Source organism: Melanerpes formicivorus, unplaced genomic scaffold, assembly GCF_026170545.1.
Source record: "Melanerpes formicivorus ecotype bairdi unplaced genomic scaffold, bMelFor1.0.p_v2 SCAF_5, whole genome shotgun sequence".
Classification (NCBI taxonomy): domain Eukaryota; kingdom Metazoa; phylum Chordata; class Aves; order Piciformes; family Picidae; genus Melanerpes; species Melanerpes formicivorus.
The window spans coordinates 30,140,744-30,155,012 of record NW_027142357.1 but is presented as its reverse complement, the minus strand read 5'-3'; the positions used below and the strand labels follow the sequence as shown (position 1 = coordinate 30,155,012).

General features: G+C 40.6%; 1 protein-coding gene across 1 annotated transcript in view; it reads right to left on the bottom strand.

Moving 5' to 3' along the window:
• The window catches only part of SLC49A4 (solute carrier family 49 member 4), a 75,008-nt gene that overhangs the window by 52,337 nt on the left and 8,402 nt on the right, over positions 1 to 14,269 (bottom strand). The window contains exon 2 of the mRNA XM_068138993.1: positions 602 to 695. Within this exon, the coding sequence (XP_067995094.1) occupies positions 602 to 695 (94 nt within the window). The remainder of the gene's footprint in view (positions 1 to 601; positions 696 to 14,269) is intronic.

Sequence of the window (14,269 nt, the reverse complement as noted above, 5' to 3'; positions counted from 1 at the left end):
TTGGAATACAGGCTGAAAGAGAGTACATGAAAAAAGGCTGTTTTGTGTAAATTCATGTCTTACTGCATCACCCCATACATACAGCATGAGAAACATTAACTAATTATTTAACATTTGCATACAAATTACATATTTGGGGGGGGTTGTGGCACAGTTCCCTCTGTGATCTTGGGCCAGTTTCTGAACCTCTCTAAATCTATTCTCCCTTGTTTGCAAAACAGATTAATATTATGCAGAACAGGGTGAGGCTCAATTAACTCAGGTTTGTGTGAAGAGCTTTCTGATCTTCAGTTACCATACAGAAGAGGGACTGGAAAAATTCGTTCAAGAAGCAAAGCAGCAGATAAGTGCACGGCCACACAACAAGCATTTGGCATATCATAGTTTCATAGTTTCATAGTTTCATAGTTTCATTCAGGGTTGGAAGGGACCACAAGGATCATCTAGTTCCAACCCCCCTGCCATGGGCAGGGACACCCCACACTAGATCAGGCTAGATCAAATTCAACAAAAATTTCTACTAACATCTGTTTGCAGTAGCAGCAAAAATTGCATTAGCAGAAAGTACAAAACAAGTTTATTAAAAAATTAATTCACTCACTTCTTCCTGATTTCTAGGTCTGAAACAGGAACACATCTCAGGCCAGCTCCCAGTACCATGAGAGATGATGTTAGCAAAACAGTTACCCTCAGACCTAGGATGAAAAAAATAACAGTATTTATAAGTTGTCAGTAATGTTGCAAAAAAATACTGCTTAAATATATATGTGTCTACATCCAGTCTCACAGAAGCAACACATCTCTCTTCCAAATCATAAACACTTTGGTGCTGATACAAATCACAAATACATTAGGAGATCCTGTGGGTTTTTTTTATAGGTACATTCTAGAACAACAAAGGCTCAAGTACTGTGTCCAGTTCTGGGCTCCTCAGTTTAGGAAGGATGTTGACTTGCTGGAGTGTCTCCAGAGAAGGGCAACAAAGTTGGAGAGGGGCTTGGAACACAAGCCCTATGAGGAGAGGCTGATGGAGCTGGGGTTGCTTAGCCTGGAGAAGAGGAGGCTCAGGAGAGACCTTATTGCTGTCTACAACTACCTGAAGGGAGGTTGTAGACATGCAGAGGTTGGTCTCTTCTCCCAGGCAACCAGCACCAGAACAAGAGGACACAGTCTCAAGCTGCACCAGGGGACGTTTAGGCTGGAGGTTAGGAGGAAGTTTTACAGAGAAGAGTGATTGCCCATTGGAATGGGCTGCCTGAGGAGGTGGTGGAGTCGCCATCACTGGAGGTGTTCAGGAGGAGACTTGACAGGGTGCTTGGTTGCATGGTTTAGTTGATTAGGTGGTGTTGGATGATAGGTTGGACACAATGATCTTGAGGGTCTCTTCCAACCTGGTTTATTCTATTCTATTCTTACTCTTGGCATTTTATTGTACAGGACTGTACCCAAAATCTTACATTCTTGGAAGTGAAAAACTGTAATAAATGTATCAAACTGTACTACGTGCCCTTTAGAATTGGAAGCATCAGGGAATATGCTCCAGGGTGTGATTTGAAATCTAGGCAGATCCAAAGAAAAATGTGGACCTGCACATTTTTCCCAACTACTTAATGAGCACACAGAGCACGGCTACTGTTTTCTTTCGTAAGGCAGATATCGTTTAGTCCTGAAGAAACACCCATTCATTCAGGGGGACAATGTGCAAATATTTTTTTGCAGTCCTTGCAATTAGGCCAGGTTTTTGCTGCGCTCAGCTCAAATTGTCAGAGGTTGTAAATATAGTACGTTAGGAAAAAAAGCTACAATTGACTGATTTCCTGAAGATGTTTTTCCCCATACTGCGATTCTTGCCTGAGAAACACTTAGATCAGAAACAATTTTATCTTAGTGCTGCAATTCCTTTTGCAAGCAGTTTACTTGCTGCTGCTAAGGTATCAGCATCAGCAGCAGAGACAAAGAGAATGGTGATAGCTGAGGGGCCTAATGTCTAAAATCTTGTAAAATACCAAAGTTGTAAACATGCACAATTTAAAACCACTGACACAGTCTGTATCTGTTTAAGTCATAAAACTTGAAAGAACTTTACAGCAATAAGCAGAAAATAAAGGGCTTCCATGTTCTTAGCAGAATATAATAAAAATTATTACAAATACATAGAATAAACCAGGATGGAAGAGACCTTCAAGACCATCGTGTCCAACCCATCAACCCATCCAACCCACCTAAACAACTAAACCGTGGCACAAAGTACCTCTAATCACAGAAACGTTAGGGGTTGGAAGAGATCTTGCAAGATCAACTAGTCCAAACTGCCTGCCAAAGCAGGGTCACCAAGAGCAGGCCACACAGGAACGCATCCAGGCAGGTTTTGACAGTCTACGGAGAAGGAGACTCCACAAACACTCTAGGCAGTCTGTTCCATGGCTGCATCACCCTCACTGTAAAGTTTCTCCTCCCGTTGAGGTGGAACCTCCTGTGTTCCAGCTTGTACCCATTGTTCCTTGTCCTATCACTGGGCACCACCAAAAAGAGACCATCTCCTTCATCCTGACAGCCACCTCTCAGATATTTACAGACTTCTCCTCTCAAGACTAAACAGCCTCATTTCTCTGTCTTTCCTCGTAGGAGAGATGTTTAGGTGAAAGTAGTAACTACCCAAAACACAGAAGGAAAGAGAAAAGTCCCTTTGATAGTTCACCTAATAAACAATTTCAGTTTTCTAAAACTGTCAGAGAAGCACTTCCTCCACATTAATGACTCCTGTAATTTGTACAATTCAACCCACAGCTGTACTAAGTATTTTGTCTTCAAGTGAATTTTATGGAGGGTTTGGAGCATGTGTTTCACCAAATAATTTTAGAGGACAAGAACTCACTTTGCTCTCATTGCAACAGCTCTTAGCCAGCCTCATTGATGAGTATGCAACTCTTTGCATTGGACATTGCACAAGCCAACCACAGCTGCTCTCTCAACCCAACCCAGGACAACTCCAACAAAAAACAAGTTAATGTTACAGGTTTCCTGAAATGGAAGTATGACTTCCTTTGACATGGCTCAGTCATTAACAAAAGGAATGCCAACTGCAGTCCCAAAGACACCTCAGATCCCTAATGCCTTAGAGAGGTATCATCAGTCAAGAATATTTGTTTCCTTAAGGACTTCCAACACCTGCCCAGACTTACTTGCCTGACTCTGTGTTCAACCATCACATGTTGCTGTTAAACTGGTTTTTCAAGTGTGGATGTTCAGAGAGCCCTAACGAAATGCCCAGATAATAAGGCTGCTCAAAATCCTGTTGTTCTTCATGTTTGCTGGGCCACAACATAAGCCTTCATGCCATGCTTAACCCCATATTACCATACTGCATATGTTGTGGGGGTAATTGTTTGTATCAGGATCACATATGTGATGCTTCTGCCTTTTCTCCTGGGAAATTAATCTCCATTAGCACTGGTTTTGTGCATAATGAGAACGAGTATGCAATGTGAATTAGAATTTCATTGATGGAAAACTGAAACACAAATCTTCTAACTGAAAAATCAGAAGATTTCCATTTGGAAATACTGCTGCAATGTTTCAGGAAAGCTTTAGTCATGTACATACCACCTTCTTATTTTCCATGTAAACCAGGGTCTTCTAAAATTGTATTTCACAACACACAGCACATTCTGCCTTTCAGGAGACACACGGACAGAGACAGCCTGGAAGGTTCTGCTCATAAGGGTACCACAGGAGGCAAAGGCCAGGTGCAGGCCCAGGGCACAGCAGTAAGTAAGTATTATACAGAAGTGTTAAGTTTAAGTCACCGCAAGACAGGAGAAATGTTTCCAGAAAAGACTTACTTGATTTTAAATGTATTTAAAACCCAACCAACCAAAAATGACAACAGCAGCAAACAAACAAAAACAAAAAAAAAAAAACCACCAAACCCTCACTGTAATCAAACTCAAAATAGAAAGCAAAAACCAAGGAAAAGTTTCAAATTAAATCTGCAGAAAAGTTCCCTAAGAAAAGCAATACACAATTCAGTGAAAACTGAGCTGGATGTCAAAGTTTTCCCCCCAGACCTAATTTTAAGCTTATCTGTAATATCAACTTGACATGATGGGTTATTAAAGGAAAAAAAATAGAGAAAAAGAAAATATGTTACAGCCTCACAGTCAAGTATGTTTCATCTCTTCAAACATTCTTTGAAGTCCTCATCTTGAATATTATACACTGTAATGTAGCACTTTTAAATGTTTTGATCACACAGACTATGCTTTGGCCTTTCTCTTCTCCCCATCTGAACATGTAAACACACCCCTAAAAATTCCTTCAGTTAAAGCTGCATGTTGAAAACGATGACACCAAAGTGAACAAGTAAAAGACTGTCAGGCAGTGTGTTAGGAATTTTCTTAGCTAATTACACGACATATTTCCACCTTTTAAGCACCCTCCCCTTTTATTTTGCTTTAAACTCACTGAATCCATATCCCTTTTCATCTTTCATAGCATCAGTCAGGGTTGGAAGGGACCACAAGGATCATCTAGTTCCAATCTTTGCTAGAAATGGGTCTTTAATAGTGTTTTTATAATTACTTCCGTGGTTTTGCTTTGAACATTGCAGTGGTCCTTAATCTGAATTGGACATCTTGTACTCCTACTCTAAAAGGTGCATGCCAGAGTGTTTCGGGTAGCAGCATGCATCAGGGCAACAATAAACCAAAGTAACCAACTAAGGCTGAAAAAATACATAGCATGTGAACCTTGCAAAAAGTATTTACTCTAAGTAATCTACATAACCAAAGATCTGAGTAGATGTAACTAACTTCATTAATTTTGCTTTGCAAATGCAAGGGCTAATTGACTGGGGGGCTGTGCTACAGCTTCTTAAAATCCATCATCCAGTTTGCAGTCCTTTTCTCTCAGAGGTTTCTGACATGCAGCTGGAAAGGGAAGAAACTTCTATAAAAGGTTTTTCTGCCTTTCTGTGCATTTCTCCTTAGCTGCCCATTCCCACCATGCTCTTGAAGAAGGTTTCTGGGCCCCACAGGTGGCACTGACTATTAAGGGAAGTGTGGCCATGCGCAGAAAGGCCAGATGCCATTGACAGTGGAAGTCTGAATTAGCAGAAGAAATTTGGTCAGTAATAAAAAGCTATATTAGTTATCTTTTATGAGAGAAACAGTCAATACTGTTCAAGTGTTTAGCCCTCCTGCAGTTAATAACATGGTCTGCTTTACAACTTCAGCAGCCCACACCACATTTGCTGGGTTTTGTTTAGTTTTAAAACAACTACCCCCAATCTCCTACCACTATTAGAGACCAACACAAACTTGCAATTTACAATCTTCATAACTCTCCTGCAAAACACATACCTTTAACCTTGTCAGGACCATGTTGTACTAGTAAGTCTTAATGATTACTTGTGCTGGTAGGATATGCTGAACAGATCTGGACCCTGGAACACTCCAAGCTGGACCACTGGTTTCTCTCTGCTAGGAAAGTATACACTGCAGTAATACATGTGGGTGGCATGATAAAACCAGGGCCCCACCATCACACACAGCCCAAGAGAGAAAACAAGGAAAACCAAAGTGCACTGCCACATGGACTCACACAGGAGTGGGTGGCAGCAGCTGCCGGTGGCACCCTGCTGGTCTTCAACTCCCTCATTGCGACATCAAACCATAGGGCCCAATATATGGGTGCTGCACCCCCCACAACTCTTCCAGAACATCTTACTTTTGAGATGCTTTTTCAAGTACATGAAAAGAAAATGCACTTCACCCTCTCACACTGCATTACTGACTTACAAGTCACCCAGTAAGCGATTTCTGTCCAGTTTAATGAGAAACATTTTAAAAGATGTTGTACAGCTACAATTAACTCCTCATTCCAACTATTTGTACATTATCATTTTGTCATTCAGAAATAAAGTATGACTAACAACTGTTTAATGCTTATGTAAGCTTTTAAGAAGTATGATCATTCCTTCTCTCACCTGTCAGTCACCTGTTATGATAAAACATCATAACACACATGACTGACAGACTGTAAAAACCAAATCCTTCCTCACACAAAACACATATTCAAGTCAAACCTGTCTTCACGTGGAGAAGTGGTAGTTTCTACTTATGCTGTCTAGGGGCAGCAAGTATCATGTGCACTGCCCCAGGTGAGGCCAGTGCACAGCAGCACCAGTTTCCCCAGCTATTGCTACTAGTCCAGAGCATCATACAATTGGCAGATATCGTTTGGTGTCATTGTGTTGTCGTACCTTGCCATGAAGCAAATTCCAGCTGGATGTGCAGAACAGTTTATACCTTTCTATTATGAATAATTGAAGCTTGACTAGAGGAGAGACTGCCAGGTTCAGCCCTCCAGCTGCCATTGCCAGCACTGGATTTCCCTCATACAGATCACAGCCCCTGCTCAGGGATGCATTAACAAGGGGTTTCCTTCCCTTGGCTGCAGATACTATAATCAGTATCCTCACAAATAAACAATAGAGCAAGGCTCTAATTAAAAACTATTGACATCAGCCTGCTGCACAATTTCCTGAGTACTTAAGGACCAGGCTGGAAGCAAGAACAGTCTCTTCTGACACTGTACCAAAGCCTAACTACTCCACTCTTATTTTCACTAAATCACATCTAGCTAAAAACATCCAACCAACAAACAAGCAAAAACAAAAGTCTTGTCTTCCTGCACACAGATCAGGAATGAGAAACTCAATGTCAACAGACATTCCAACAATTCACTGTTAAATTATGCATTTTCTTCCAATTTAAAGCAAATTCATTTTTCAAATTAATTTTTGCTTTGCCTTTCTTGATAAACCACAGTCTCATGCATTTTTCCTTCTATGAAATTAACCTTACAACAACAACAAAAAATCTTTACCTTTGCTTTCAGTAACACAAAGCACTAAGCTCGAAGTCCTTCACAATTTTCCTTTGGTTCTGGCATTGTAAGAGTCTGTGGTGACAGGACAAGGGGCAATGCTTTTAAACTACAGCAGGGTAGATTTAGATTAGAAATTAGGTAGAAGTTCTTTACTGTGAGGGCAGTGAGACACTAGAATGGGTTGCCCAGAGAAGTTGTGGACACCTCATCCCTGGAAGCAGTTAAGAGCAGGATGGATGAGGCTTTGAGTAACCTGATCTAGTGGGAGGTGTCCGTGCCCATGGCAGAGGAGTTGGAACTAGATGATCTTTAAGGTCCTTCCAATTCAAGCCATTCTATGAGTCTACGCTTTTTGCATCTTGTCTAAATACCCTCCTCATTCTTCCAGCGCGTTTCTTTGCTGGATCCCAATTCTCCATTTCATAGGATGAGTCCCTTTGTCTTCCTCCTTAATGTGTGCCTTTACATTTAGCCATAATAAAACAAAAGCTTGATTAAACAGCTCACTTTGTCAAGGAATCCTGAAAGCTCTGCACTGAACTTCCTCCTTCACCATTATCTACTACTCCAGAAATCTCTGTATTTTAAACGTAATTCTGCCAAAATTATACTAATAGCTGTGCCATTTACTCTCAATAAGATCAGTTATCTATGTCATGATTAACCCCCTCCCCTCCCAAACCCTGCTACCTTTCTACTAAACACAGTGAATAAGCTTCCATTGTGCCTGCACTTTGCCAAATTGATTACTGTCATTACAGAGGATAAGCAGCAATCGTCTTTCAGAAGAAGCCTCCTTGCATCAAGCAATAAAAAATTCGAAAGAAAAGAACCTTTTCACTGATGTAAAGACTTCATAGCTGCTATGGGGTCCCAATCTTTCTGCTAACACACAGAACAAATTTGAAAAATCACTGTATTGGGCTTGCTCGGGTTCCACAAAAGCACTTGATTGCAAAGGAGCACAAATTGTGTTTGGAAACTCAATGGAAAATAAATACACCCATGAATGGCATCAACTACACATCCAATCAAGAAAAAATTGGAACCAAATACAAAGAGTGATAACACCTGATACAAAGATAACAACTACCAGGTCAAATGTATCAATAAAAATTTACTCCTAATTTGATTGTCAAGATACAATGGGGTGCCATTAAGCACAGCCTGGAATGAACTTTCTCTTGGGCTGCATGATGATGCTGCCTGTTATCACCTTGTCTTTCATAAGCTGTATTTTTACAGCAATTGAGCCCAACTGTTTCCATCCATTTCCCTGGCTCTATGGGGCATTGCCAAATCAGCAACCAAATCTCAACTGAAAAGGATTAGGACTTGAGTATTTTTCTTCTATTTGAAAATGAAGCAAAGTCAATTTAAGCATTCTGCATGGCAGGTGACAGCATCGTTCTGGTATTAGTAGTAACATATAGGACCTCTCTGAAATGACATAGACCCAAAGCTACATTTCAATACCCATTCTCATCTAGGATACAAAAAAAGCAGACCTTTTCCTGTACAAATCCTACAACACAGCCCACTTCTACCTTTCAGAGGACTGCACAGCAACGGCAGACTCTAGTAGATAATATGCTCCAATTTCTGTCTGACACAAGCAAGGCAGACTGAGACCTCCCCAGAAAAATTATGTGCTGGAAATCTCTTGAGACACATATGTAGGAGGTAATGACCTTCAGAGGGTTAATTTCCCTTTGTAATCTCTTACAGCTGCTGCTACAGAATCTGTCAGCAATAGCTGCCCAGTTAATACCCAAACTAACAGCAGGAGTTTGAAAGTTGCAACTTTACATGTGAAATTTAAATTCAAGGAAACAAACTTTGTATGTATAAACACAGCAACTCAAGTAAAACTATTCCTTTGCTTTGATACAGACTTCCTAATCAGGGTCAGAAACTGAGAAGAGCCAATATCCCAGAAGTGGCATTATGAGTGATGTGGGGGAATCTGCAGAGAAGTCCCTGCCAGATCAGGAAGTAAAAAATGTTGCCAGGGTCCAGATCCACTCTGAAGATGAAGTTATCTCTGCTGCTCATGCTTGTTGGATGTACACAGCAATGCTGTGTGCAAAACCAAAAATGAGCACAAACACTTGTCTCTACCTTCTAGTCAGTGTATCTCACATTAAAAACATGCATGCTCTGCATAAATGGCACCATGCAAGTTCTTGTAAGAAAAGCATCACTCCCAGATTCTGAGGTTAGTTAAGGATCTTGTAGAAAATACCAATATAACTAAGAGAATCAAAGCACAAAAATCAGCCAGCCAGTGTTTCAGAGAGAAGACAGGCATCTTGAAGGAAATGACTGAACAGTAACAACTGAAACAGATGTAGAAGCTGCTGGGATATAATTGTGAGAAGCAAAGCTAAATATAATGCAGCCAACAATTATTATGACAATCACACAACCTTTCTGCAATTCTTGAGCTGCTGCATCTTTCTCTGTGTGCAACCTGATTGTCAGAAAAACAAGACACTTAAGCATTCACACTCTAACTGCACTGTTCAGTTCAGGTTTGTATTGTAAATGCTCTGCTTTGGCTTATGGTACTTTCCTTATTTTTTCTTCCTCAACATCAATTAAAGCATATTAAAATCCTTGGTTTTGTTTTCTCTAGATACATGCATTTGACTACACCTATTAGAAGGAATAATAGGCTATCACAGCCATGTCAAGAGGCCGCAGGGTGCTTTTGCCTCTTTTGCATCAGAGAGGTCAAGCCAATGCTTGTGTGGACCCCTCCTGTTGTAAGACTTCCCCAGCATATTAAGCAAGCACATAACCAATCCTAAAAAGATGTCAAGCTTAATTCTCCAGCTCTCCATTCCTCTACACTTAGTTGTTACAAAGATAATGACCTAAGTTCTTCTATGGTGATTTAGCTCCCTTACCATGGATTAACCATGGTTGGTGGCAGACTATCCTGTAAACAAAAGGCAAGTAATTCAGAGTTTGTGCAGGAGTATGGAGTTTAAAGTAATTCTGATTTTGAGAACTGAACAAGCTTAATCTGAGCTTTTGGATATATAAAAAGGTAGTTTACAAGTATTGAAGTTTCACACACACACACATCAGCTAAGGTTTTTGAAGCATCCTAACAGTATAACATCAACAATGGAAAAACTAATAGCAAAAGATGCAGATCAAAAATCTGCACTGCAAGTTTCTGCAAGTGTTGTAAATTCTATTTACCAACCCAGAGACTGACATTTTGCCTGGACAGATAAACAAAGCATTGAATTGAATGGTATTTGCCTGGAGATCAAATTGCTGATTTTAGAATCAGCTTCAGACACTTTACTAAAATACCTCCTATTCTTAAATACTGTGTTTCTCGGCCTCAAAGGAGGCCAATTGTTTTAGCTGTTTATTGATATTATACATTTTACTGTATTGGGCATCCATTTTATCTGCAACTAATCCAAGTGCAATGAACCTCTCTTAAAACTTGCAGAGTGACTCTGAGAGAAGAGGGAACTGGCTTGGGGCAGTGGGACCTGCACCTCTCAACATGCCTTATGAAACTGGGCAGGTCATTTATCTTCTGCTTCACTTCCCCCCCCCCTTGTTTACTCAGGCTACAAACACTTGGAAACAGGAGCTTGCCTCACCATTAGTGTTACAAAAGCTAGCAAATCAGGTCTTCTCTTGGCTTGGGGGTCAGTGCAGTGCTTGGATACAATAAAAAAATAAAACAAAAGCACAATACAATAAAAAAAGAGTTATTTGAGTGCTGTGAAATTAATACACAAATACAACAGGTGTCATTTCTTCCGTCACCTCAGGTACCTCGCTTTTAGTCTCAATTCCACTTTTTATTGAAACACAAAGATTTGGGTGAATCATTTAATTTATATTTCCCATTTGATAAAGTGGAAAACTACACAATGGGACATGACAAAACCAGCAAATAATGCAGTTGGAGACTAAACTTCATTAATTTTGAAGCCAAATCATGGATGCTCATTAACAAGGCGAGAGAAAGTACCACACAACAAGACTTTGCTCTAGCTCTTGCTGTTGTATTTCTGGATGAACGCCGACGATCCAAGTCCTTTCAGCACTGAACAAAGGGAGGGAAGCCTTTTCTTTTCTCTTCCCACTCATTTCAAGGACTCCCGATTGCACAGCAGGCTTAATTACTACACAACTAACTACAGATCCTTACCTGTGGCGAAAGAGAGGAAAAACAATCTCTCTTGTACACATCTGTCAGGGAAGATGTTCTGTCATTATCTTAGTGGTACTTGCCCACACCACCCAGTGGTGCATGAAATTCTTCATTTTAAGAAATAGAGAGGCATTTTGCTATATCACCAGAGTATCAAGAAGCAACCATGCAGCAAGGATTGGCAGCTACAGTAAATACCGCCTAGAGCATCTGCTAAGCAGGACGCTAAGTGCAAAGTTTCTCCTTTTTACTATCCCTGCTGCAAGTTGAGAGAAAAACAGCCTTACAAGTCTCACTCATATAACATCCACACAAGTCCTGTGACTTGTAGGAAAGGTCACCGCGGCAAGCTTTCAATTTTCCTCTGTGTGAACAGTTTCACAGTTACTTGAACATTAGAATGCATTAGGCACTATTTAGGGTGCATAGGTCGTCCTAAAAGACACCTTTTGCAGTCCTGTAATGGGTCCTAAACCCATTACATTTTTTAAGGCTCCTGATCGATTATTAGGCTCATATGATTAACTAAAAATACAACAACTCCACCTTTCTTACCTCTATCAAAAGAGATGGCACTCATAAAAAATAGCCAAATAAACAAAAAGAGCTGCTGAAGTCTTGTATTCCAGAAAAATGTGATCAGACTGCAGAAAGCAGAAGACCTCTCACTTTCAAAACACATCACTCCCTCAAGCTGAGTCATGTGAATCTCCAGCCTTAGAAAGAGGAAAAATCTAGACATTCTCTCTACTACAAATCTACATGAGAAAGCTTAATTCGTAGCTTTTAAGGAAGTTGGGTTGTTGATCACAAGCTTCTGCAGCACTATTATAGTTACTACATGACCAGGGAGTCACAATAGGACATGCACTAAGAAGCATTAAACCCCAAAATTATGACAGGAAAGGATGGAATGGCTTGGAATGTCACCACAGAGAGATGGGCAGAGCAAGCCATGATTCCCCTTGCCCCAGGATTATAGCTAAGAAAATTCTTAAAGATACTTGTACCAGCAAGGTCTTTGGTCTGCTCAGCAAAGGCTATTCCAGCTATACCAGGTTTTATTAGAAAATTTGCCAAATATTCTAATTAAAAAAAAAAAATCAAATGAATTTTCCTTAAATTACCTTCTGTTCATGGCATTGAGGGGGTAAGGGGAGGAGGCTGAGTGTTTATAAACTAAATATTTTTGCTTGACAATGTCAGACTATAGATTTTCACAACAGGGAACGCTTTCAGGACCTGTGCTATGTACTATCAACTTCTTGAACTCTGAAAAGGCAAGAAAACATCTCCCAAGAAAAGGGCTCCTTTCCTACAAGTAAGGCATTTCTTGCCAGAAAAAAAAAAAAAAAAAATAGAAAAAAAAGAATCTAGGTAGAAATTGGCAATGCAGAAAATATCTGAACTTTATTAACAAGTAATGAACCTCTTTTTTTGCATTTTCTCCAGACTTTTTTTCATTCCTGAAACATAACACGAAACTAACCCCTAATTCCATCATCAGCAAAAACAAGGAATAAAAGCAGGTTTATTTGTGCAATGGGAATGCTCTTAGTGCAATTTAGAAATCAGTAAAGATGGGTTAGTTCAGCATTACCAGATGAAAATGGTCTTTCTTTGTTCATATTTAGTTTCCTCTAATAGGAAACATAATACCACATGAATTCTTTAAAGGAAACTGACGGAGTTTTCTTTAAAGGTAGCAGATTCAGCTTTTGCAGGTCAAAACCTTATGTACTCTTTTTTTCTCTTTAATGGAATTATAAAGGAATAGCTAGGGATTATAAATACATTACATACATATAGCTAGCAAAATGAATGAATGAAGTACAAATTTCCTAAGTACTTTACTACTCCCACAATAAAAATCTACTAGAAAGCCCAAAGGACTTTTGGAATTATTGTTGTCATTTATGTTTTAGGACTTAGCATCAGCTACCTTTATGTAGCACAGCTGCGAAAAAAAGCTTCTAAAAGGAGATGCAATAAGGCAGTGGACAACGGATTTTAAAGTATTCTGTCCTGTTGCATGAGACTTTCCTGATGGGATGATACACTGGCTAGAGGGGCCACATCCACCCCAGCATAACACTCATGCCTCTATCATGCGGCCACAACCCACGCAAGGAGGAACGGCCACCCTCCCCTGCATCACCAGTGGCTGGGTAGCCCTGCAGGGAAGCCAAGCACTGTGGAACCTCAGGGAATAGGAGGGTGAAGGAAGGACCAAAACACTTGTTATCAGGTCAACAAGAGGCATTGCCAGGCAGACTTCAGAGGCTGGGTCGTACAGATGCAAAAGACTGGGACCTTGCTGGAGGTAAGAAAAGGTAAAAAGGGCAATTGTGTTCAGAGATATTTCAGCTCCTCACTTCAAGCAATTTTCAAACCAGTTCACAAAGGCCATGTTTGCTAATCTGTGGCTAGGGTTGCAGGCACCTGCCATCATCATCATCTTCTGCTGGCTGCCTGAGTCACATTTACTACTGCCTCTTGCTTACTTGGCATTCTTCTCCCTGTGCCTTATCAATCTTCCACCTTGACTATTCCCACCACTCTTTGACCTCTGATTCCAGATCCCATTTCTGCATCAGTATCTCCCATGCCTCACCCTATACCTTATCCCATACTCATCCCTTCCCACTTGTCCAAAGGCTTTTCCCACATCGGCTCACACTCCTTTGAGCTCTGAGCTTCTCATGTCCAATCTCTTCTACTCAACAAGCAGGAGGAGTGGAGGACAGAAGGAAGTGAGAGGACAGAATAGGCACAGAATTGCCACAACAGCAAGTAGACATACAGGTAAGGCAGCAGATAGAGAAATGGAAAATGTTGGGTCAAGAGAAGGTTTTCAGAGATAGTAAAAAAAAAACCAAAACATGAACTGACAACAGGAGAGTTATCAGGGAAAAGTTTCCCCAGCATTATACTCTGTGGCATCAACTTCTAAAAGCTACCGTTGACAAAATATCTTCCCAGAGAGAGCTGTGTCTTGACCCAGTTCTGGGATGCTTCAGTGCTGTAACTCTGCTTGTGTTAGCAGCTGCATCATAAAAAGAGATCATAGTATCATAGTATCAGTCAGGGTTGGAAGGGACCACAAGGATCATCTAATGCCAACCCCCCTGCCATGGGCAGGGACACCCCACACTACATCAGCCTGGCCAGAGCCTCATCCAGCAT